The 26,850-nt window shown below is 37.9% G+C and overlaps 2 protein-coding genes across 3 annotated transcripts in view; both read left to right on the plus strand.

Moving 5' to 3' along the window:
* Positions 1 to 3,507, plus strand: part of UEVLD (UEV and lactate/malate dehyrogenase domains) — a 27,195-nt gene extending 23,688 nt beyond the window's left edge. For both annotated transcript variants that reach the window (XM_075755001.1, XM_075755000.1), the window contains exon 12: positions 1,511 to 3,507. In XM_075755001.1, the coding sequence (XP_075611116.1) occupies positions 1,511 to 1,675 (165 nt within the window). In that variant the 3' untranslated portion in view covers positions 1,676 to 3,507. The remainder of the gene's footprint in view (positions 1 to 1,510) is intronic.
* A 272-nt stretch (positions 3,508 to 3,779) lies between these two features.
* TSG101 (tumor susceptibility 101) lies at positions 3,780 to 26,763 on the plus strand. Its single transcript, XM_075755004.1, has 10 exons — positions 3,780 to 3,979; positions 7,858 to 7,942; positions 10,116 to 10,181; positions 11,474 to 11,637; positions 12,962 to 13,088; positions 15,587 to 15,653; positions 17,363 to 17,454; positions 23,295 to 23,497; positions 25,004 to 25,243; positions 26,427 to 26,763. Exons 1-10 carry the CDS (start codon positions 3,938 to 3,940, stop codon positions 26,514 to 26,516), a joined length of 1,176 nt encoding a protein of 391 aa, XP_075611119.1. The 5' UTR covers positions 3,780 to 3,937; the 3' UTR covers positions 26,517 to 26,763.
* The last annotated feature ends 87 nt before the right edge of the window (positions 26,764 to 26,850 follow it).

Here is a 26,850-nt window from a genome sequence, read left to right on the forward strand (position 1 = left end):
ACTGCGTGCAGTTTTGGGCACCACAGTACAAAAAGGACATAAAACTATTGGAGTGTGTCCAAAGGAGGGCAACAAAGATGGTGAAGGGTCTAGAGGGGAAGACATATGAAGAGAGGCTGAAGTCCCTTGGTTTGTTCAGCCTAGAGAAGAGGAGACTGAGGGGAGACCTCATCGCAGCCTACAACTTCCTCACGAGGGGGAGTGAAGGGGCAGGCGCTGATCTCTTCCCTCTGGTGACCGGTGATAGAACCCGTGGAATGAAGCTTCGATGCGGGAGGTTTAGGTTGGATATCAGGAAAAGGCTCTTCACTGAGAGGGTGGTCAGGTACTGGAACAGGCTCCCCAGGGAAGTGGTCACAGCACCGTGCTTGACCGAGTTCAGGGAGCGTCTGGATAATGCTCTCGGTCATATGCTCTGATTTGCTGGTCCTGTGTGGAGCTGGGAGTTGGACTCGATGATCCTCATGGGTCCCTTCCAACTCAGGATATTCTATGATCCTATGATTCATTTTAGCAGCACAGACATCTCACAGTACCTGTTCTGAAGTAGCATTACTTCTGTTACTTTTTTCCAACAACAGCTTTCAATTCTATTCCAAAAATGAGCAAAAATCAATTGTTTTGTTAATCTGAAACCAATATTAAAAATTATTATCCCAAAAATTCAAGAGTCCAGAGGGAAAAATGTATTCAAGGTTGCTGACCAGCTTCCCTGGAATAGCTGGATTTAGCAAATGAAGAGAAATGTGTGTGTTGCAGTTTCCAAATGCTCAGCATTGAATGTAGATTTTTCCAGGGGCCAAAAGAGTTCAGTATCTTTTATGAAATTACAAAATACATTTTCTGGCAGTATTTTATTTGACCAGCTTTGAAACAGCTGCTTTTTTACTCCTTGATACTTCACATTGAGAAGATTATGAAGCTCTATTTAACTTAAAACTGTAGATTGAACCTTGTTTAAAGTTTATCCTAAGAGGCTCCATTAAAGCATTCAGTCATTTCATATGAGGAAAAAAGCCATGTAGAAACATTTACTGGTCACTTGTATTTACAGGCTTCAGAAGGGTGATTTGTATGTCCCAGTGCAGGGAAGTTGAGCGGGCTGCTTATTGTATCAAGTACAGACATACACTTAATTTCATCATTATGTTTTCAAGTAAAGTTTTTTAATAGTTTATGAACTAAATGCAGATACAGAGGCGTGACAAGTCTCTTAAACTGCAGAGTAGCTACAGAATGTAAATTTTCCCATACAGATCCTAAAAATAAAATCTACAGTGTAAACTTGAATTATAGGCATATAAGTTTAATAAAGTCACAGAATGATTATAGGATCAATACCTGAAAAATATTCCCTGGATAGCTCTCTGGCTGCATTTTTTAATTTCTTTTGTTCAATCCTAAAAGACCTAATGATGCCGTACTATCAAGTGTCCCTGCTAGGTCTACCTAAGAAACTGGTTAGAGCAGAAATAAGTAACTGTGTGACAATCTTTGTGTGTTGTTTCAGGGATGTTGCAATATAAACAGTGAAGTATTTTTAAGTCTACCATGTATTCTTGGAACCGATGGAGTGATTGAAATGCTCAAACTAGAAGAAGATCCACTAGTGCAAGAGAAACTGCAAAGCAGTGCAGGATCAATTCATGACCTGCAGCAGCAACTGAAACTGTAAGCAAGCACAAGGGAAGCCATGGTGTCTGCTCACAAAGTCAGAGATTTGCTAGGCAGAAAGGGTTGCTTGGTATATACAGATTTCTATATAAAACAAAGTGCTTTTATAGTTTTTGTTTTAATTATTTAATACTGCACTGCACAGTAATTTCTTATTTGAAAAGAGCGCTTTTGGTAGCCAAAATGAGGACAGTAATGTGCAAGAATGTTTTACCTAAATTCAGGTGACTTTTGCCTGCGGTTTTTGTTGCTAATTATAGCCTGATTCTTGGGTTATTCTTAGCTCTTTGCACCTCATTAGGACACAGTCTAGGAGAGCAGCTTACCCAGCTCTGCAGAAACTCCAGTGTGCAGAGCCTACTAGAACTCTTCCTCCAGGTTTTTAAGTGCTGCACTGGGGCCTTGTCTAGAATGTGGTCACACTCCAGCTCTTCAGGGCCCTGGGGGATGCAGTTCGATAGCTTGATCTTTCATGCCTATCACAGCTGCTCTTTTGTCAGTGGACCCCTGCTTATTACTAAGGGGAAAAAGCTAAAAGCATGATGTTAGCAGTACCCTTCAAACCTGAGTATTAGATATCCATTTCTGTTGTATGTTTAATGATGTCTGAGACTTTTCGGTCATGACTTGTTTGCTCTTATTTTGTAAGGACTTTCAGAGCACTAAAGCATCTGCAGTTCTTGGTGCATACATGCAACGCTCTTACCCCATGCAGCATTGAAACAGGTGCTCTTTCTGAAAGGGAGGAGCAGGGGGCTGGGCTTCAAATAAAGAGTAAAATCTGACAAGTAATGCAGAAGTATCTGCGGGTTTGGGCATTGATCCAAAGCCAGCTGATGTCAGTAAGCTTTACATCAGCCTGAGGAGAATACAGCTGCTCGAGAAGGCAGCAGAACCCGTAACTCCTTGTGGGAGACCAAAGATGTGTGAAAAAGCAGGATGTGGATTTTTAGATAAATCAAAAAGCAGATTTTTTTTTAAGGTAAAGGTTTTTTGGGAGTTCTAAACTCTTAATTCACTGCACTGATAAAAGGCTATATTCATGCTGATTATACCTCAGCATCACAATACAGGCAGAGGAGATGTGGGCTCCACTCCTGCTGTGTGCAGCGTAAGAATGTCATTCCACATTTACGTTTTGAGGTGTGACTGGTTAAATATTGATGAAGGTTTCTATGCAAAAGTAGGATATGCATCAGAGCGCAAGATCTATTCCTTTTGCCTTCCGGTTATATCTCATAAAGAGCTAGACTTACAAGGAATTCTGAGTTTATATTGATCTCAGAATTAAGATAAAAATAGAAAAGAAAATCAGTAATTAAGATTATTTTTTCCATGGAATATTCAAATTTCCTTCTTCATGGCCGTCAGTGATAGGACAAAGTTAGTGATGGCTGCAGGCGACCACCATTGCTGCTATATTAAAAAGAAGCAGCCACTGCTACGGTTGGACTTTGGGGTTGGTGTTTTTCTTACTTTGGAAAAAACAGCATAAAACTATGGGTTTACATTGTTCTTCAAGGTGTTGTGTTTAATCTGTTGAGCAATCCTCATGTGAATCATCTAGGGGTTTTGTTTATTTAGTTTTTTTATTAATAGTTTTAATCATAAAAAGCTGCAAACTCTTCCAGGTATGTCTTTTAGATTGATGCTTATGTTATAAAATAGCCAATCTTATTTAGAAGAAACATCACTCTTGTGTTTCCATTATATTCCTTGAAAAATAACCAAAGGACAGCATCTTGATCAGTGTGCTGAGATATGGCACTTTACATTTTCACGGAAAATTAATTCCCCAAAACACTTGTCAACAATAAACTGCACTACAAAGCATTTTTAGACTTTCTGTGAAGTATATTTGACCCACCAAGTACTGCTGGGGCCTGACGTCTCTGAGGGATGTGTAAAGGCAGGTGGGAAGCAGGTGCCCGCCGGTGCAGCTGCCGGCGGGGAGCCCTGCCTGAGGCACCCGGTACCGGCTCTGCCGAAGGGCCCAGGCTGGGCCGCGGCTGGCCGCTCTCCGCACACCACCCCGTCTCTGCCGCTATGGCCGCGTACCCGGTCCCGCTGCTCTAGGTGACGCAACACCCTCGTCCCGCCGCGGAAGTGTCGTCACGGCCGGGCGGAAGCGGGTGTCATTATCGGAAGTGGGCTCACGCGGCCGCTTCCTGTTTTTATGTAGGGGCGGCTGGGCTGGGCCGGGCCGGTGTGTGGCGGCGGCGGCACCGGGAGTGGCGGTTGGGCGGAGGAGGGGCCGGCCGCCATGGCGGTTTCCGAGAGCCAGCTCAAAAAAATGCTGGCGAAGGTAATGGTGCGGCCGGGGACACCGAGAGCCCCTTCCCTTGCCCGCCGGCCCGGCTAGGCGGCTGCGGGCCACCCCTGATGCGTCGGGCGGACGGCCTCTGGGCCGAGACGGCGGCAACCTCAGCGAGGGGCGGGACGGAGGGGAGCGGGGTCCTGCCCGCGGCCTGGTGCGGGCCGCTCGGCGTCTGGCGTGGGCCAGGGGCGGAGCGGGGGCCCCGTGTCTGCTTCAGCCTTAGTGCTGGCCCCTGGGAGCGGTCGGCTGCCCTTTCCCGGTTCCCTTCTCACGTCGCCAGCCTGCGGCTTTGTCCCGGGCCGGCAGCCTACGGGGAGCTCCGGGGGCGGTTGTGTCGACGGCCGGGCGAAGCAGTGATGGAAGGGTTGTGTCCGGCCACCTGAAGGCTGTAAATTGAGTTAGTTTGTAAAGGGGAGTATGGTGCACCAAAACCTAGTGTGTTTCGTTATTTGTAGTGCTAAGAAACTTTAGTTTTGGGTTAGGGTATTGCCGGTAAAAGCGGAATGGAAACCATTTGTCTTGCTGAGGTTGTGCATCAAAGTGGATCAGAGCTGCACAGGGTTGTATAGCGTCATTTACATTCACTGTTTAGATGACGGTGGAAGGCAAGTTTAACTTCATTGACTAGGACAAGGGTGGGTTTTTTAACACCTTTGTTTAAGGAAACAAGAAAGTCTCTTGGAAGGTAAATCATTAATCACTGAATCATACAGAGCCATGTGTAGTTGTGCCATTCTTCAGGTGAAAACTGGGCTTTGTCTAGCAGCTTGGAACAAAAACCCCTAAGGCTGAATACTTAGGAGGGGGTATGGTTTTCTTGGGGGGGATTTTTTTAACACCATTTAGTCATCACGTTTGCACCATTTTCAAATGCAATACAATAGGCGAGGATGTGATCAAAACTGAAGAAACTTCATTAAAGGGTCTTCCACCTCCATGGAATCAGAAGCAAATTTTTTTATTGGCTTGAAAACGAGTGCCGAATACTAACTCAGTGTCAGCAAGTGAGATCATGCATGTATTTGTATACACCTGTCTTCCCTAAATGAATTACCACTATGCCACAGAAGAAACAGATTTTAAGGTAGTCCCGTGTCCTTTTTCCCCCACACTAGCCCATTTTATACCCCCAATGCTATCTCACTTTCTGTAGGAAAGTTCAAAGTGCAATGTACTTAGTAGCTGATGAAAAATGAAGTTACTATTTCACTACTTTATTTTTCAAAAATAGTTACACTTTCTGTTCTATAGAGGGAAGCTTAGTGATATTTCCCATATTGAATGGCTCAGTATGTGAGATAACAAAAGACTTAAACCCTAATTTGGGTCAACATAAGCACTTAATTTAACTTCAGGTATTTACCTGCTGTCTGATCTTGAAAAGCTTCATCTCTCTGTGATCTGTTTCCTGATATGTAAAATGAGGAGGATGTATTTGCCAAGAATGGAAGAGGAAAAAAAAAGTTTAGAAATTAAGAATTGAAATTAACCAATTTTTGTTACCTTTGTAGAAATCACTAAGATCTTACATTTTCTAAAGAGGTTTTGACATTTCTTGTAAATGCTCAACTTACTATATGAACACAGGAAAAGATTGTCTTGTAATATTCTAGTACTCCTTAGAATGGAAAAGAGGAATAAACACAGAAAAGTATACTTTGTGATTTAAATAATAAAAAAATTTAGAAAAGCCATCATTCTCATTAGGAAAAACATCTTACTCTGTCATTTTAATATACAGAACTTCAGCCTTTTGTAGTTATTTGGATCCAAGTACTGAAAATAATAGCTCATGTAGCACTGAATTTTGCTTGTGGCAGTAGCTGGAATCTTACAAGCTTATATCTACTAAGTAATTATGCATCAGTCAGTGTAAAAACTATTTGCAGCAATACTTTTTTTTTTTTAAGTTTTAAGAGACACATAAAAGTATTTTTTTTTTTTATTTTCAGGTGTTGGACCTAATTTTTTAAAGCACCTCAGATAACCAAATCTAAGTTTTATCAACTCTATCAGCCACCATGTAGCAGACTCCCAGTATGTCTGCTGAGCAGGCAGGCATTGTTTTATGTATTTCTTGACTAAACTGACTTGAGACTGTTGTGCCAAAAGTGGAATTAAATCCTGACTCTGAATCCTTGTGCTTCTTAGGAGCTTCTGTTAGTGGAAGCCAATTCTTTTTTTAATAGTGATTATGCCAGTCTTCTTGAGTCTATATCCTGTACCATAAGGTATGTTCCCATAAAAAGACCCCCCCTCTTACTTTTGAAAGTAGCTGGTGACATGCTCTCCTTCATGCTGTAGTAACACATATGTACTGCTGATCTCTGGCTGGCCTAGCCAAAATTTCAGACCTCTGTCTCCATGTCCTAGCAATGCGTGTTACCTATTTCTTGCTTCTGCTAGGTGTTGGGGAAGGAGGGAGGAATGTACTCAAATGCTAGCAAAGTTGTCTCTCTTTTGTCAAGCCCCTCTTGCACGCTCCCAATCCTGCACCCACTGTCCAGTGGAGGCTGTGATGCTTTGCTGCAGGCCTGCCATCAAAACAGCATCCGAGGGCTGCCCTGACCCTCTGGCCGATTGACCTCTATGCTGGTGCCTCCCTGCACACGCAGGCCTCCCTGCTGGAGGGGTTGCTTTTATTTCCCACAGACCAGTGTTTTGCAGACTGACCGTGTGGCTGTTTTGCCTTTGGTCATTTCAGGAAGAGAAGTCACAGCATCCCCCAAAATGCAGGTGCTTTTTGTAGACGGAGGTGGCATTATGGGAAGTGGCATGGTGTGTTTATCTCTGCTCATTAAATAGGAGTTATCATGCCCAGGAGTAGCATCCTTGTCAATCTCTGTAGATAATAGGAAGAAGAATTAATTTCTGAACTTCACAACGCATGAGCGTTTGTTGGAGCAAAGGTGACCTTTAGCTGTGACACCACACTCTGCTCTTGGATAACATCTAAATTTGTTCAGATGTTGTTAACGTTTGTGTTCTTTGGGTATCAGACATTGCATTGTGCTGGACCCTTTGTCTTCCTACCATAGTTGAATAAAAGAATGTTCCTTAAGACATCTGAAGATTTTAATTATTTTTTAATTTTATTACGATGATAACGTTGTCAGGGGATGACATTAGCTTTCGTTTTAGTGGTAGTTATCAGAAGGAATGGCTAGAAGGTTAAAGAACTGTGCCCCATGGTGAAACAGCTCTCTGTTGCCCAGGAGCATCTCCTTTGTTGTCTGTGGATTATGGTTCTGAGACTCTTAAATTCTGTAGTAGTGTATCTGTGTCTTACCGATCTGTGCTGCAAGTTACTCCCTGCTCCTGATAAAAGGAAGAGGGTGAAATCAGTATTATTACTGATAATATTGTGCTTTGAAATGTCTGCTTTCTGATAAAATACATGAAAATACTGATCAATGATTGATAAATACTGTGATGCTTTGAAAAGTGGTATGAAAGATATCTGTGAGGTTCAGATCCTAGATAGCTGTGTATCAGGAATATTCAAAAGGTCACTATATTTGTTCGGAGATGCATTTTTAAGATCCACATATATCTCTCAGATACTGTTGGTTGTGGTAGAATGTGAATGAAAATGCAAAATAGCTTTCCCCAAATCACTTGATGTATGGAACCTTATTTAAGACTAAAAGCATCCTGACACCTTGTTAAAGTTTGGAAAGCTATATAGGCAGTGTTCAGTTAAATAATATGGAGAAACAAATTCTTACTCCAAAATAAGAGTGGTGAAGAATTTCCATATATCAATGTAAACTCTCATAAATTCAGTCTATTGGGTAAAAGAAAACCAAATGAAATTACACTGAAAATTTAGTCTATAAAGTTATTCTTTCTCTTTTGTTTTGCAGTATAAGTATAGAGACCTAACTGTACAGGAGACAACCAGTGTTATTACTCGGTACAAGGACCTCAAACCTGTCATGGATTCATATGGTTAGTCTGTGCATGAGAAAATTTTTGTTACTGAATTGTTGATGGTTTAGATATGTTTTGTAGTTTTTGTGGGGGAAAAAGGAGATTAAAACTAGAAAACATAATTTGAATTTCTCATCTTGATCTTTGATATCAGTACTTCTTTAGAAACAGACAGTTATTTTCTAAAATAAACTTTCTATATTACTGAGTCTATCTGACATGACAAGAAGTGTTGCATTTTTCAGAGCTTAACTTTTAGTTAATCGCTCAATGGTGCCATATCAGTAGGTGGCACCCAAGATTGCTGGTATCTTACAAATTCAGCTTTGCTGTCATATAAAGATAATTTTAGAGTTCTATTTAGAAAGAACTGTAAATCAATTAACAAATACTTCATTAAAAGTATGAAGAGTATGAAGAGTCAAGTATATAGAAAATTGGAATGAGGGGTTTTGTGATGGAAATTAACGATGACAATCACTGTTTGTTAGCTATTTTAAAGGCTCTGACTAAATTTGAGTGTGTTTAAATGATGATGATATCTAGGGTCAGCTCCAGAGACTGAGGGCATGGTTTCACAGGCTACAGTGAGCCATCATACCTGCTGAGGTCATCTTCCTTCTGATCACCTCTTTTTTAACTGTCACCTGTAGGATTCCCTTGTGAGCTAATTTATATTACTAATACATCATCAGAGACTTTATAGGCTTCTGCTTTCTAAATTCTAAATCTGGATTGAGAACTGTTAAGGGACACAGGCAGGTAAAAGATAAATTAATTTCAACTTGAATAGCTGCAAACCAGCAGCTGTCACAGAAATAAAAATTCATGCAGCGACTGGAGTGTCAAAAACAATAGTGAAAGGACTGCGGTTGGAATAGTAAGTTTGCATAATGACAGTGATCCGAATTGCAGATAACTTTGAGCTGTAGCAAGAAGCCCATTTGTCTTACCTAACTCTAAGCTGCCTCCGAAACACAGAACCACTTCCAGATAATTGATACTATTTGGAGCAAAGAAATGAGCAACAAGAAAATGGTTACATTGCTGTTCAGATAATTTTCAAGTTTATATTAATAATGAAATATATTCCCCCATTTAAGTCCCAACATGTTCTACCTGCCTTTGCAGAACATTAGTACCAAAATAATTGTCCATGATAAGCTGCATTTGAAGTATGACTAGAAACTTTCAGGTGAAATTAGGAAAATAAAAGCTTTATTACCAGAAGTTGATTTATTCAGCCAAGAATAATCTGTTGCAGTGGAAGGATGGGAAAACTAAGTACAGCGACTCAGTAAATTGTGGTCAGTGTTCCTATGCAGTTTGTGAACTAAGACTAAGATGTGGCAGTGAGTCAAGTGCTATGCATTTCTTCCCCTTCAGTATATTATTGTTTGGTTAAATTACCTTTACTGATTATGTAATAAATGCCTATGGCCCAGTAATTTTCAGTATTCTTGCTGACCTGTTTGTTTGGAGAAAGCACAAGGAATTCTTTGTAATTTTAAAATGACAGTTGTTTTTTAAATTAAGTTTGAGTTCAGATTATCTTTGCAGCAATTTGTATGATTTACAGTTTGCATGGTTCCAACATGTTTTACTTGGTCTCTGAACGAGGAAACAGTTTTATTTGTAGTGAAGGTAGTTTGACAATAATTAGTCATTCGTTTCTCAGAAATAGGTTATTCATAAGAAGTTACCTGACTGTAGACAATCGTTTGCTAGTCCATAAATGTGCATGAGCAGAACCTTTTAAGTTGAGTTTATATATGTGTAACATCTGAAAACTTCACAGAATCATAGAATGGTTTGGGTTGGAAGGGACCTTCAAGATCATCTAGTTCCAACCCCCCTGCCATGGGCAGGGACACCTTCCACTAGACCAAGTTGCCCAAAGCCCCATCCAACCTGGCCTGGAACACTTCCAGGGATGGGGCATCCACAACTTCTCTGGGCAACCTGTTCCAGTGCCTCACCACCCTCACAGTGAAGAATTTCTTCCTAATATCTAATCTCAATCTACTCTCTTTCAGTTTAAAGCCATTACCCCTTCTCCTATCACTACATGCCCTTGTAAACAGTCCCTCTCCAGGGGCTACTAATGCTAACAAATAGATGGGTTATAATCTGAACAGAGTTTAACAGAGCAAGTGTGTTTGTTTTAAAAATATTGTTTGTTCCCTTTCAGTTTTTAACGATGGCTCGTCTAGGGAGTTGATGAGCCTCAGTGGAACCATTCCTGTGCCTTACAGAGGTATGCAGTTATCATCACCACCATTATTTTCCCAAATTACACGAAGAACTATTTAGATTTGTCCTGATTCAACTTCACTACTTTGGTGATCACAATTTTCTTTAAATTCTTCACTTGTCCAAAGTATAATGTTTTAAAGAAATTATTCCCTATTTTTGCTGTGGAATAAAATTTTTATGTTGAGCATTGCCACTTCAGTCTTGTACAGGTCTGTAACATCTCTTTTTCTTTCAGTACTGTACATTTTTCAAGCTTCTCAATTGAATGAGGATTGTAAACAATTTATTGCTGCAGCTAACAATAATTAAAATTAGTTGGGGTTGGAAGGAATCTCTGCAGATCATCTAGTCCAACCCACCTGCTAAAGCAGGATCACTTAGAGCAGGTTGCACAGGATCACGTCCAGGCAGATTTTGAGTATCTCCAGAGAAGGAGACTCTACAGTGTCTCCGGGCACCCTGTTCCAGTGCTCTGTCACCCTCAAAGTGAAGAAGTTTTTCCTCATATTGAGATGGACCTTCCTGTGTTCCAGTTTGTGCCCGTTGCCCCTTGTGCTGTCGCTGGGCTCCACTGAAGAGAGTCTGGCCCCATCGTCCTGACACCTCCCCTTTAGATATTTGTAAGCATCGATAAGATCCCCTCTGTCTTCTCTTCTCCAGGCTAAACAGACCCAGCTCTCTCAGCCTTTCCCCATACAGGAGATGTTCCAGTCCCCTAATAATCCTCGTAGCCCTCCACTGGGCTTTCTCCAGTAGTTCCTGGTCTTTCTTGAACTGGGGAGCCCAGAACTGGACACAGTACTCCAGATGTGGCCTCACCAGGGCAGAATAGAGGGGAAGGCTAACCTACTTTGAGTTGCTGGCCACACTCTTCTTAACGCTCCCCAGGATACCATTGGCCTTTCTGGCCACAAGGGCACATTGCTGGCTCACGCTTAACTTCTTGTCCACCAGGACTCCCAGGTCCTTCTCTGCAGTGCTGCTTCCCAGCAGGTCAGCCCCTAACCTGCACTGGTGCATGGTGTTGTTCCTCCCTAGGTGGAGGAATGTTGCCTTGTATTAGATAATGTATTAGTGATAAATGATAATTGTAAATCAAATTTAAATTGTTCTGAAAAATGTTGAGTTCATAGCCATGTTGTGAGCTCTTCGTTGAATGTTATTAGTAGGCTTCGGCTTCTGACTCTGTGCATTTGAATTTACTGGGTTTAGGAGTTTTTTATAAATCTGGATAGAAGATGACAATTAGAGAGTTGGAGTAACTGTTAAAATCTTTCCAAATATCTTTTCTAGGTAACACATACAATATCCCGATTTGCTTGTGGCTGCTGGACACCTACCCCTTCAACCCCCCAATTTGTTTTGTTAAACCCACTAGCTCTATGACAATAAAAACGGGGAAGCATGTTGATGCAAATGGAAAGATATACCTTCCTTATCTGCATGAGTGGAAATATGTAAGTATAGGAAAATTGAAATCCTCAAATTGCTCTGTTCTGAATTCCTTTAGATAGTTGTATCATTTTAAACAAAAAACATAATCCTCTTTATCTGAGATCCTAAATGCTTTTTTTAATGAAAACAACTGCTTATTATTTATAATGTCTTCAAGTTCAGTATGCTGCATTCTGTTGCCTCGTTAATTGCATCTTTAGTTACAGGTTGTCTGATTAAACAGTGCAGCATAGGCATCCTTTCCTGGCAGGACATTGATGTGAAGATCAAGATAACAGAGATAAGAATATTTGTGGAAGGGAAATTATAAGTTTTGTGAAACATCTCTGGGGTGAAATTAATCTCTGTGACTAAAATGGACTTGTATGAGCACTTGGACTTGTTTATGTAGACATTGCTGGAGCTTTGAGTATGTGACTGTACTTGCTTTACCAATAAATAAAGGCATTGAGCAGTGCAGGCCTCATAGAAGTTTTGACCAAAGCATGGACTTGTAAAGAAGTTAAACTGTGCTGACAAGGTCAGAAGAATGGTACAAGATGCATAGTTCTATAAAAGTGATTAACAGGAATATATTAAGCATGGGTGGTAGTTCAGCACTTCTATGGTAATAGTGGAAAATGACTGCCCAGATCAGGATGTAGGTCTTGCACAAACAGGAGGATCATCTGAGATACAGGTGATACAGAATTCATTCTGTTTGAAAGGTTGGTAAAAAGAAGTGAATTATAGAGCTAAGAAAATTTGTAAATAGGATATTGAATCTGGTTCTGCATTCATGATGCTTGTCATTATTTTGGCGAAATTAAATCATGCCGATATTAAATGTAGTTATAAACTCAGAAGCTATATTTAAAGGAGGTTTGTGCCACTCCTTAGCGGAATATTTTTTCTTCTTGAGCAATTCTGAACCTGAGCGAAAGCTATATGCTGTATGAAATTGAAATGTCTGAAAACTTAATGATCTGTACTTTTTTCATGTTGGAGAGTGGATTAAAGTTTTTTAAAATTATTATAATCACACACAGTCATCTTCAGTCATTTATTGCCCTGCAGTTGATATGGAACGATGTATTACCCAGTTTATTCTGAGTGTAAACGCTACTGCAGCTGTATTTTGCTATACCGTTTTGAATACCAGCTGGCTGGGTTTGGTGTCTGTAAAGAATCCAGAAAGGAAGTTAAATATGCATGTATATATAAAATAAAACCCCAGAAATAACGAATGGCTTTTGAGAACTGATGAAATGGTATAAATTTGTTATTATAGTCAGTTAAACTGTCAGTTAGTGAAATCAACAACTTGTGATTTGCTTATCCTGACAGCCCCAGTCAGACTTGCTAGAACTAATTCAGGTCATGATTGTTGTGTTTGGTGAGGAACCTCCAGTCTTTTCTCGGCCAACCGCTTCATCGAGCTACCCACCATACCAGGCAACAGGCCCACCAACTAGTAAGTGGTCATGGCTACTGATTTCTACAAATAATTCATATTAATATTCCAAAGTGATTTTTGTGCTGCATAGTTTGTCAACAAATGATGTATTCTACTTCAGAATGACTTTCTATATTGCTGGCTAATGAATTCACTTGTGCTCTACTTAATATTTTTGAACTATATTGGAAGAATGTGTGTGTGGTTTTGGCTTTTGGAATGCGTGGAAAAATCAAGTTTGTATTGAAAAAAAAAAAAAGAACTAAACACACATAAACACCCCCCCAATCCTCTCAAAACCAGTAACCTGTCAGCATTCAGAGATACCCTTAAAAATAGATTATTCAGATAACAGTATCTTAATTTTTAATTTTTTTTTTATACAGATGATACAAGTTCATATGTTAAGTTTCCTACAACCATTGATTTCATAAGCAAAAGCATACTGCTGGTGTTTCCTCTGCCCACACTCTTGGGGTTTTTTTTCTTCTTCTTTGGTACTCTGACTTAGTAGCCATTTGTATTTTCTTGCAAAAATTTTCAAGACTTTAGGTGGGTGGGTGAAAAATGGGAAGTGGAAAACAGAAAATCCTAGAAATTTTTCCAAGAGGAGACTCTGTATTGGGTGGGGGAAAAAAACCAAACCAAAGCATCAGAATAGACCTACTCAAGCCAAAGACTCAAGCAGGAGGGGGAGGGGGAACACATTAGCTGCAGGTTGTTTAATGATATTATAACAGTTCTACATTAATTTAATGGTAGAGTAGCTGTATTTGGGGTTATATATTATTGCTGTATTTTTAAGGCTGTGTCTGTTTTCTGTTGAAATGCAGCTTTTATCAGATCATAGTGTTACATCTGAAAAGCCAAAGTACTATTCATTACAATTTCCAGCGGAAACCATTTTTATCAAGGTCTTAGGTTCTTAACATGTGAGAAAAGGGGTAGCAAACATAAATGGGACCGTTAAGGATAGCTGGCTAAAGGTAAGTGGTTAGGACTTTTTAGCTTGTCTAGTGCGGGCCTACCTATAAGAGCGTTAGATGATTTTACTGTTCTGATTTTCCAAGAACAGCGGGTGTCAGTACAAGTATAGTTTTAGTAGAGACTGTGATCTGTATTGTGCTTTAAGGAAGGACCATGAATTGAAACACATTTGATTACTCTTGTAGTCACTCAATGCTAGCATAGCTGAAGTAATTTTAGTGGAAGTGTTTTGGGATTTTCGTATTCTTAATAGCCACTTAGTTTTACTAGTGTAATCATTTTTTCCTTATTATACAGATATTTAGGTTTGTTTTTTTCTGAGTTCTAGATATACTGTTTAAGAAGAAATGAAGCCCTTTTTAAAAAATTGAATCATTCAAAAGCATTCAAGGATGAAAAATAGCTCGACTTTAAAAAAACCAAACAGCTATTTGATGTAATCTTCCTAAAATTACTAGAAATGTGGAATAAATATATTCGAAACATAATTTTTATAATAGAGTTGTCAGATTTCCAAGAAGAAACTTAAAATTGCTAAGATTGTTAAAGCCTTAGACATTTATATGTGCTGATAATTTTTTTTTTTAAAGTATAACTTCTAAATAGCGGAAATTACTGGATAAGAACATGGTTGGATTGCTAAACAGCTAATCCACTGTTGTGAAGTCTAGCTACTCTGAAGGTACTGAAATTATGCACTCATTTAGTGAATAGAGAACAATGGCTACATTGGAAAAGTTTTGGGGTTTTTTTTTCAGCTAATATAAAAAATGGAGACAGCTCTTCAGGTGTGTTGTCTTTAATAACATGCCCTTTTTTTTTTTTTTTTTTGAGTTCCCTAGCTGCAGATACTTTTTCTTATGCATCCACATTTTACTTAATACAGCTACTTGTTATGCATTTGTAAATCAATATCCATTTTTATCCATGCAGTGGTTAGTTTAAAGTAATGATTAAGAAAAAAGTAACTATGCAGTGAAAGGTGTTCCAGCCAGTTGTTCTAAGGAATGTGTAATTGACTTCAGTTACAGTTCTTGTACTCTCCCTCCAAACAAAATACTCTGAAAATATTTTGACCACAGTTGATAGGTAGAGGTAGAATCATCAGAAATGCAAAATACTTCTGCTTTTTGTGAAAATGTGCTTGGATACAGAAAGGAAATTCTAACTGGTCAGTACATGGAGGGAAGGTCCACTGCAGTTTAGCCTTTTACATGTTTTGAGGGAAAGCAGCTGCCATGATCAGTTGGCACAGAGATAGCTCACAACAAACATCTGCATGTGTCCTTCTTGCCAAGCTGCACAAGAGCAGTGTGGGAAACATCTGGGAGTTTTGTGAGGAGTGATGGTGTGAGAGGATGCAGGGTGCGCGTTTTTGAGGGGTTTTGGCCATAGAATGACTTCTCTTACTCTTGTTGTTTTATGTGTTATACTAAGCATCTTACTGCAGCTTTATATATATATATGTGATCTTAATATATATTAAACTTCTGAAAAGTAAAAATATACAAAATCTTTATTTTATTTAGCTTCCTATGTGCCGGGCATCCCAGGTGGAATACCTACCTATCCAGCAGGAAGCACTCCAAACCCAAGGTAAGAACCCCTTTAAGCCATCATTATTTACATATTAGACAGTTTCACTGAATAGTATCTAGTCTTAGTTGTATTTTCTTATGATATATTTGTTGTATAATTATCATGTTAGCAGTTTTCTTTAAAAGTGAGGACCAAATCTTTGTCAGTAGCCAAAATAAAGTTTGAGAAAGGTTTAGCTTTCTTAGTGTTGCTTGCTTTAAATACAATATACTTGGGTGATAAACATGCTTTGAAAATTATTACCTAGCTCCCAGATTAGCTTGCTTCACTCATATATTGGATTAGTTTTTATAAAGTTGATATGTTTACATGATATAGAAAGAAATGTACCCCTACAGGTTGGGGTTTTTCTATTAGCATTGTTATTATTGTTTAGGGTAATTAGCAACTCAAAACACTGAACAAAACAATTGCTGGATTGATACAAACCTTGACTCCGGCATAAATGTGGACTTAATTCAGAGCGCTCTAAGAGAATTTGAAGGACACAAAATTATTTTAAAAGCTTTTTATTATTATAAACCAAGACTTTAAGTATATTATAAAATAGTTTGGAATAAAACTTTTCCAGAAGACTTGCAGTTCTGTCTTAGCAAATAGTAAGATGCTGACTGCTGCCTCCTAGCGTGTACCTACATTTTTCACATCGTAATTAATTCTTTTTATTATTAATATCCGTATGTCCTGACTTTGTGTTAGGAGCATATGAAGAGTTGTTGTATAGAACATTCTGATTAAAAAAAAAAAAAAAAATCTAAACCCCTTAAGCATTAGGAAGGTGGGGTGTTATGTTTTAAGAAGTGAAAAATGGGGATTTTGCTAAGTTCTTACAGCAAGTTTTTACTTCCTAAATATGTTTATTTAAAGTGCTCTTAATGTTTGTATAAAAATGAATAATAGAGGAACTATTTTTAAAATAATATAGTTTATGAATGAACAGAAAGGTTTTAAGAACTATTGAATTTGCAATTACCTGGAGAGGCACAGAATATGCTTATTTTATATTTTACATGTTTTCTTGGGCCATTTTGTTTATGTATAGCCATGGTTAATACTCTGCTGTATCCAGAGTGTTGTGTTTGTCAGTCTGCTACTGACTAATGTGAGTCCTTGTTCTACTTGATAGTAAATGTATTTTAGAAAGGTATTGAAGACTGTCATGTTATATGTCATCTCACAATTGTTTCAGTGAAAAATGAATACTTCTCATTTCCTTCATTCTTCAGAGCAGGGCTGAGAATTTCTGAAGGAGTTTCATCTTGCAGCCATATATTGCACAACATCTTTAGGCTTACATAAAGCAGTTCAACAGTCATCTTGTTAACTATTCTCATATTAAAAATGATTAAATTGAAATTGCTGCTTGTGAGTTTGTAGCTGGAATAATTTCTTTTGGATACATTTGGGGTTTTGTATGGCAAGTTAGAAAGCGCATGGCAAGATGATGAGGTTGAAGAGAATTTGGAGTGATCCATATGTTAGGCTATAACTAGATAGGGTTTCAGATAAAATGGTATCTTCTTAAGTCATACCAGAAATACAAATTGTGAAAGATGTTAATGTGAACAGGAAAAGAGAAAAAAGTATAACTTGGCCTGCAATTTAAGCATTTTATTATGTAAACAAATGTGACGTAAAGATAATATACATGGATGATATTTTACAAATAGTTACATAACATTAGTATATTTTGCTTTGTCAAACAGCTACCCAAGCTTTCCTTATCCGGGTGGTGTTACATTTCCAGCAACCACTAGTGTTCAGTACTACCCTTCTCAGCCTCCTGTGACTACTGTTGGTGAGTAGCTTTGAAAGGATTTCTCTGAAGTGAAGCTTCCCTCTGCAACTGATACATGAAGAAAGAAAATGGAAAAAGGAATGTATTGTTCTTAATTTGACCTTCCAAAGTATTGATCTTCAATTTAAAAAGTTATTCAAAGAAAGAATAAAATACATTTTATGTCCTTTGCCTTAAATTTTATTCAGTCAGGAACTTGATAAATTCCTGGTTTTGTGCAATGCATTGTGTGTGCTCTGTGAATATTTTGAAGAACACTATATGTAACTACCTTAAGTTTTTTTCTCACCCTTTAACTGTAGGTGACATTTGATTGTCTGCGTTGTTCTGCTCATGGTCATGGTTTATAAAAATGCTTTTGTCCTCATTTAATCATCTCCTGGACTCACCTTGTTTACTCTTCATTTATACTTTCTTTACTTCAGAAGTCATAGCTATGTAAAGCAGAGGTTTCCAATGCGTTCAAAATGAGCTTCATTTTTACTGAGTTTCTTCTCCAGCCTCTTCACTGTTGTTTCTTAATGGTCCCTACTTGTTACCTACTTTCTTCCCTTCAGCAGCAAGATCTAAGGTATCTTTTCCCAGTCTGCTGTTCCGTGGCCCTTTTCTTGGAAAATGCACTAGCTTGGTTTCCACTCTGCACCTCACTTTTAGGGTATGCGTAACAGATTGGGAACCAGTACTAAAAGTCGTCTAGTTAAGTAGGAAGTTGGTGCAGTAACTTTCCCTTTGATGATAGTCCTTTTGGAGCAGTTAAACGGTAAGGACATAGACTCTTTTGTGACCTTGTTCAGAGTATCAATCATTTGTAGTCTCTTGTGCCGTAATTTAAAAGCGCATCCATCAATTCTTCATATAATGTGTGAACTTCTGGTTATTTATGCACATTCTTCCCTCCAGAACTGTGTGTATTTTGAAATTTTCATTCATATCTATGAGGACAAAGCAAGTTCACAGCTTGGCAAGGGAAGATGGATGCTTCTACTTTACTCTTAAAATATTTGAGGACTTGTTCTGTTGTTACAGAATTTGGAAACAACATAAGTTGTATTCTTGTGCCTGATCTCATCCTTTGTGTCCAAGTTCTTTCAGCCATCTGAATTAGAAGAGTCTTCTCTGAAAGTTGTTGGCCGTTTCAGTGGTCATCTCCACTGTGAGGTGACGTGTGTCTACCACGCACACTGCAAGAAAGGTGCTGTCCCACTTACGTCAAACAGTTCTCAGTGTTGGGGGACTGTAGTTGGGTCCTGGAGAATTAATGGTCTCCACTGGCTCTCGTGTAGGGAGGTGATAAGAACCTTGCCAGGGAACATCAGCTTTCTGCAGCATCTTTCTCAAACAGATCCAGTTTTGCTTTTAAGTAGTAGAGAGTTAATTTAAAATGTACGTATCTCCTATTTAATTTATTTCCTTCATTTTCATCCCCAGTGAAGATGAACAGAGGTGGAATATCTGCCAAATATCATAGAAGGCTCTTCGAGTCCTGAGTTAGATCATCTGATCTGATGTTGTAATGCCAGATTTTGTAGTGGCAATTTAACATTAGACTGATTCATTTGATGTAGCTAGGTAAAAGTCATACACCTGTTATACATGGTTCATCTCTTGTCCCAAATGAAATGCAAACATGTCTCTTTAATCATCCACTGTATTTACAGTACTGGCTTTTTTTACAGCATGGTTATTTGGGGTTTTTTTTCTTTCAACTGAAAATGCTTATTTTCCTATACAGATTGTTTGGCTGTGGTTTATTGTGATAGTTTATTTAGGCCCATTATCAGGTGCTACAACTTTAGAATTTTGTGTGGGTGGGGTGTTTTGTATGGTGACCTTAGTTTGAATTGTATGAAAATACTCATTCAGAGTAGCTTAAGTTTTTAATAATAGCTGTTTTTTTCAAATAGTCCTTCAGGCTTTTTCTTTCTGCTCAATCATCCACCATTAATTACCTTTCTAATGCAGTTACTAGTTTGATGATTCTGTAAGGTCAATTCTGAAACCAGACTCTGCCCGCTAAAGGTTAAGGGTTTCAGTGCTCTGTGGATTTAATGGCTACGTGCCATAAGGTCTTCCCCAAGCCAGACTAATTATGGAAGTGACAGAAAATGCTACGGGTTCATGCTCTTTAAGAAGATACATAAAATCTAATTGAGCTGTATTAAAATGATCCTTTATATATGTTCAAAGACCTCTTCCTATCTGTTCACCTCTATGTAAACTTTAATTGTGTTAGGTGTATTGTGATTTATTTTTTTTTTCCTCTGTCCTCCTTTGCTGTTAAAGTGAGCCTTGTATAAGATCTCCCAGAGTGAGGGATATCGGGGGGGGGGGGGGGGGGAAGTAGAATTGATAGCTCTTTCTGACTTTGTATTAGAGAATAATTCATTAGGTAAATTAAACAGTAACTGAAATCATGCTAATGCTATTCTTGAAGTGAAATTGGACCTTTTTGTTTTGATTAGGAACATGTATATTTACATTGGCTGCCTTAAACAGGAAATCCTGAACAGTGAATAAGCTCTTTGTCCCAGATAGTTTGACTGACTGGGTTGAAGTTTACTTCTCATTGTAGAAAGTACTACTCTTTTCTTCTTTTTGTAAAAAGCAGTAATGATGAATTCCTGGGTTTGAGTGTATGGTGTTATTTGGCAGCTTCTGTTGCCAATTCTAATAGAAAGATAACCAAATAGCGAAAATTATCTTGTTGAATGGCAACAGGGCAAATTGCTTAAGCCAGAACTGTAAATCAAATCAAGTGTTGGGACATTTATATTTTCATAAGGCTATCTTTGCACCAGTTGATTAATAAGTCAGTCTCTTTTTTCCAAATCTAATTAGCTTATTTTTTAAAAAATCCACATATTCTGGTGCAATTGGTAAGTAAAGTGCTCACGTTAGTAATTATCAAAATCTGATGTTTTCTTAATTTTAGAAGAATTTTGGTGGATTAGTAAGTGTGACGTGCATCTTCCCATAGTTCCCCTCATGTTGTCTGCATAGCTTTATTTTTCAACATATCTGTCTTAGTGTAGGTTTTGTGGACAGGAACAGAGTAAAAGGCATAGGAAAGAGAAAGAAATTTATGCAGTCTTGTTCTGTTAGCAGCAGAAGTCCAAAAAAGCTTCTGAATGTTTTAAGGATTCTGAGGTGTGCAGTCCTGTCAACAACAATCTGCATTTGTTAGTGTAACAATACCAACAGACACCCCAAATAGAATTTTTTATTTATTTTAAAAATCATGATGATAAATAAGCAGAAATTTGTTAATTATTCCATTCAGCTGCTTGTTTCTAAAGGCAGAGTTTAGAATTTTAAACTGTGTTCTGGATTGTTGCTGATTATCAGGAAGATATCCTGCCTATGCCAAAACAAGTGTAATGCTGAAATTTCACTAAACAGCCCACCCTTTTCCTGAATAACTGTAGTAAAATTATTGTAATCTTATTTCTAGCTAATAGTTTAGTTATTGAGTACTATCAATAATGTATTCAAAAATATATTTATCACTGTTTATCTTAGTGTAATTTACTCTAAAAATACCAATCTTTGAACTACTGTGTTGAAATGGCAAAATTAGTGTATGGCTTGAGTTGCTTGTTCACTTTTGCTGCTTCTGAGGGCCTGTGATTATTAATAAAGGTGAAGAGGTTGATTGGATTTCAGCTGATTTGAGAGGCTTTTCTGAACCTTTGGAAAGGAAAAACAAAAGATATGCTAATGGTTTTGTCTTAGCTATGTAAGATTCACAGGAGCCTTGTTGAATATTTTTTTCCCTTTGTAATTTTTTGAGATCTGGAGTAGTAGGAAATATGATGTACGTAATGCCATAACAACTTCGGGGTTTTGATAACTGTGTCTCTGGATAAAAAGTCAGTCTGGTAAAGTTTCTTTTTGCAAATTTTCTTTCCAGTTACAGAACTTCAGATCTTTCTACATTGAATCCATAAAAGTTGGAAAGTTTAGGCATAAAACCCGCTATTGAACCTATTAGTAGTGGTTACAATGCAGTTGAAATTTCACTGATCTAAAAGGTGTGAGGCACAAGCATGGGGAAACTGTGACACTCCAGTTTTTCCCATAGAAGAGTGATCGAAGTGGTTTGTGATAAATACGGATACAATTCTGCAACCAGTAGCCACTTTACATTCTCTAGAGCAATCCAAGTTTCCGGGTCTGCGGATGCACAGCACTGCCTGTGACAGACATAAAGGATTTACCTTTCTATTTAAAAAGGTGTTAGTGGCAGACTCTTGAAATTAGGTAATCTCATTGAAAGGCTGATTTGCAAAAGCAATAGTAATACTCAGTCTTAAATGTGAAAGCCTCTAGTGCTTCAGAGGGAGAGGGACTAATGAAATATATTAGAGAATTTATTTTCTTCTATCGTATTTTCTAGTATTGCTGTGTTGAAATGTGATGTAATAAACTGAAATTACAAGTTGTAGCTAACAAAACAATCAAAAAAGGTAGTAACCTCAGTTATTGTAAGTCAGTTGCATAGCAGCCTCTGTTGATGTTTAACTGCAACATTGATCATTTATAGAAGCTAGTTACATAATACTAGAAAAATATTGGTTAATAGTTTGTTTCACTGCTACTAAAATCACTAGCCTGAGTTTCTGGACCAAGTGAAATTGGCAATTTTGTATACCTGCAATCAAATTGTATGTCATCACTGTCTCATGCTCACCTAAAATAGCTAAGCTTGGTTTTGTTAGCATTGAATTGTACAACTAATTCCACAGAATCTCTGTATGCTTGACTAATACTTTTTATTCAACTAACATTAAAGTAGTACTTTATCCAGAGAGAATTTTTACAGGGTGTTCATAGGTGCCATTACCTAATTTTATAAACCATGCTTCCCCCCACCCTGCTCCAATTATAGTACCATGCTGCAGAAGTTTAAAAAAAGTAATGATAGGCCTAGTCTAACGCTGAACATGTACCTAAAAGACTGCCATCTGATTTTAGTCTGCTAGAACATATTTATAAGCCATATACTTAACAGATTGATTAGCATTTCTCATTTTGATTAATAATCTTTTAATAAATGTTGCTCATTAAAGTAAGATTACCTCAGCAGCAAATGTTCTATATTCATGCTGATTGTTTTCCTGCCATCCCATATCTGCCCTAGGATGGCTAAAAGGTAATAACTGTGAAACCAATTGGAAAGACTAGATCATATTATAGCTTTTTAATCACTTGAAGCTGTCCAGTAATTTGTCACTTAAACAGACCCTGCTATTAGATATCCAGAAATATAAAAAGGCAGCAGTTAAGATCTTTTTCATTTAAATTCTTTTTGTTAGCTTAGTGTTCATCTATTTGTATTAATCTTAAAAGAAAAAAAACAAAACCAAAACCAACCAACCAGTAATTGGCAAGATGCAAGATAGAGTGCCTATAGGCAAATTCCCTGTCTGAAGCCAGCCGTTACATTAATTGTGGTTGAATACATGTATCCGTTAATTCCTGTAGAGTTTACCAGTGATTTGTTCTTCTTTTAGAGACTCAGACTAACAACATTTGTAGACTTCAGGGGAAAAGGCCAGCCCATTTTTGAATTAAAAGAAGATTGTGGATATGGGAATAGTAAAGTGAATGAACGAATGAATGAATGCATACTCTTAAATTTACTTGTGTACGTCATAATGTGTTTTATCTCACTGTGGTCTCTTCAGTGCTTCTGGAAATTACTATGGAAAACAGTGTCTTTTACTGCCTTATATTGCTAAAGTGCATACAGCAAGTTAGTCACTTTTTTTTAAACTGGCTTTATACTGAAGCCAGCGCAGAACAGAGTTAATTTTATGCTTGTGAATTTTCTTGCACAGGACCCAGCAGAGATGGAACTATCAGTGAGGATACCATTCGAGCTTCCCTTATTTCGGCAGTCAGTGATAAACTGAGATGGCGGATGAAAGAAGAAATGGATCGTGCACAGGCTGAACTCAACGCCTTGAAACGGACGGAAGAGGACCTGAAGAAAGGACACCAGAAACTGGAAGAGATGGTAACTCGCTTGGATCAAGAAGTGGTAAGCTGAGATGAAACATAGCTCTGTGTCTGAGTATTCCTAGTAGTGAACAGAAGCACATAATTAATTCATTATTAAGCATGATAGAAATATCAAAGCTTCCAGTGTATTGTTTTTTAAATATATATTCTCTTTCCCAATTGAGGGGCATGTGTTCAGACTGAAGCATGTCAGAAATAGCAGTGACCGTAACATGCATTGTCCTGCACGTATCTTACAAATGTCATTGTTCAGTAGAAGAGGAACGGTATTATTTTTCCCCATCCTCCCTGCGAAAGATGTCAGTGGTGTGAGTTGATTTCATAATTATGTCTCAGTTTCTGGGTAATAATGTGTAACAGCAATACTGGAGAACATTTCAGTGTCTTAGTGCAGAGACACTGATTTCAGTCATAGCCTCCTTGTATAACCTGCAGACTTTTCTTTTCCTTTCCCAGACAAGAGTCTCTCCTACTCAGTATGCTCAGAAATTCCTGCAGTTTTTCATTAAGGCCTGACATCATCTGCTTAGTCCATCTGCTCCTTGCATCAGTGCTTAGGAGTAAGATTTTGGGATTGGTGAGCAGTTTCTGAAAACAGCTCAGTGCTCAGATATGGTTTAAACAAAAATTATAAATTATTAGTAAGGACTAAAGAACAGGGGATACCAGTATTTACGTATACCATATGTATAAATCTATGATGTGCCCACTTTAAATGTAGTGTGTAATTCTAGTCTTTCCTATTTTGGAAAGAAAGGACGTAATAGAACTGCAGATGTTTGATGCAAAGGCAAGAAGGATGATCCAGCATATCAGACAGCTTCCATATAAAACATGACTAAGTGAGCTAGGACTTCAGTCTAGAAAAAAGACAGTGGAGACAGAGAGAGTGGAATATGATGATAGTCTGTACAGCTTTGAGTGATGGGAAGAAGAGCACAGTGGTGTACAGTCTCTTCCAGTGTGTTAGCTGTGGGACGTCAAAAATACCAGGAAGCAAATTGAAAAGTAGCAAAAGAAGATATATCTCATACAGACACAGTTAAATTACAGTTACCATTAGTGGGTAAAGCCAGCATATTTTGTTTCCTGTCAATACATTTAAGTGTTTGTTTGATCCATGCTCAGCAAAATTGTGTAGGAACTTAGTCCCAAAGACATATTTCTGAAGAAAATAATTATTTTGGCTTTGCTTTTATTATCTTTGGCTAGTTTAAATGGTTATTTTTCCTTATGCGGCTTCTTCAAAATACTGAAAGACTGTTAGCATGCCTTCTCTACAGTTATAAATTGGCAGTGGGTTGACATTATCTAAAACAGCCTTTACTTTTTAAAAATGAAAGAATCCAAAATGTATAGATTGGTAGCTCTTTTTTTTTTTTTTTCTTGTAAAAATCGTAGTAGAGATCAGTAGAGAAGTAAGGAATCAACTGGCATGTCTAAAAATCTTTCATCTTGATAGTTGTATCACAAGACGACTTTCAGCTCTCAAGAACTAAGAAGTAAATATCTTAATTGTTTTCAGGCTGAAGTTGACAAGAACATTGAACTTCTCAAGAAAAAGGATGAGGAGCTCAGTTCTGCCTTAGAGAAAATGGAAAGTCAGTCAGAAAATAATGACATAGATGAAGTTATTATTCCTACGGCACCACTTTACAAGCAGATCCTGAACTTATATGCAGAGGAAAATGCAATTGAAGACACCATCTTCTATCTTGGGGAAGCATTGAGACGTGGAGTGATAGATCTAGATGTCTTTTTAAAGGTAGGTTTCTCGGGATGTTTTTAAGATGTGCATTTTAAATGTGTTAAAATACTTTGATCTCTTTTGTTCAGCTTGTTTGTGTTAGTGATTTCTTCACTGAAGAGGATCCTGTAAGAACATTAGTACTTATATGTTGAAACATAAGTTTTAAAAGAGGAATTTCAGAATTAAGATAAAAGACCGATTTTAAAAGCGTTATAGATATGAATTTGTCATTAGATGGGTGCAACAGTGTCAACATAAGCTTTCCATTGGGCTTGCATCCTCATTCTGAAGAAACTAACTGTAAGGGTGATTGGAGTATTCAGACTGCTTTTCACTTGCACTCTATAGGTGCCTTTGCTGAGGCAGCCCAGTGGAGTGTTAGAATTGTAGAGAGAAAAGAAAAAAAAGCCAGCTAGTCTTGCGTTTATGGCAGAGACCTTCTTGGACAATTTGTTCCCTTTCTTTGCTGTTCTTACTGCTGAAAGTTTTCATAACGTTTGACCTAATAACCTTCCTTTATTTAGAACTTATGTGCATGGTGATGGCACATGAAATAAAACCAGAACTGTTGCTATTGTGAAAAGATTAAAAACATTTTTTAATGTGGAATAAAACTACACCAAATGTATATGTCAGAGTAATTAATGCTGCTGTTAGATCTGGAAAGATCGGTGTGCTAAGTGTTAAAGTCTGTACTAGGGCTACTGGGTACAAGAGTTACCAGTCTTTCCTTTTTTAAACAGTTGGGGTTCACCCCAAGTTACCATGTAAGCCTTACTTTTAACATCCGGTGTACAATGCACTACGTAGAGACGCGTTATTTTCTTCTTACGTAGCTTGCTCGTTCTGTTATCTACTGTTAAAAGAACTGTTTTCTGCCCCATGGGAAGTGCATTAGTCTGACTTCACCTTGAAGTACACATTACTACTTTTCTTTTTGGTAAGAATATGTGCAGAGTTAATAATTAAAAATCACAAAAAATATACTATACTGATGGCATTTGGTAGCCATCTGCAAGTCATTTTAAGCCAAGAAAATGCCATTTATTTGACTAATGCATTTAGAGTTTCCAAAAAACCTAACATCCTGTTTGGATCATGGAATGTGTTATGCTTTGAAAATTTGTATTGCAATATAATTAAGGTTATATCAAAACTTTCCCAATAGCCAGCTGTTCTTTTTTTTTTTTTTTTGCAGCATGTACGTCTTCTGTCTCGCAAGCAGTTCCAGCTGAGGGCATTAATGCAGAAAGCAAGGAAGACTGCTGGACTCAGTGATCTCTATTAAATTCTCAGACTTTAACTGGGAAATTAGATTTCCTTATGAAGCAGCCATTCTCTTGATATTTCTCTTAATCAGTAGGTGCCCAGAATAAGTTATTACATTATTCAAGTGTAAGATATTTTGAATCAATAATATATTTTCTTTTTGGTAAAGACTAGCTTTTATTAATGCACTTTCTATCTCCTGTAATCTTTGTGCTGGTGGACTTACGCTGAATAAAACTTGTTGCATATTTTCTTCCTCTACAGAACTGTGTATGATGTGGTTTCTTTACAAACAGTCCTGGCTTATGCAGTGTCAGCTTAACCGTAATTTCACTTTCCTTCTGAGATTTGGA

Source organism: Balearica regulorum, chromosome 5 (assembly GCF_011004875.1).
Source record: "Balearica regulorum gibbericeps isolate bBalReg1 chromosome 5, bBalReg1.pri, whole genome shotgun sequence".
Classification (NCBI taxonomy): domain Eukaryota; kingdom Metazoa; phylum Chordata; class Aves; order Gruiformes; family Gruidae; genus Balearica; species Balearica regulorum.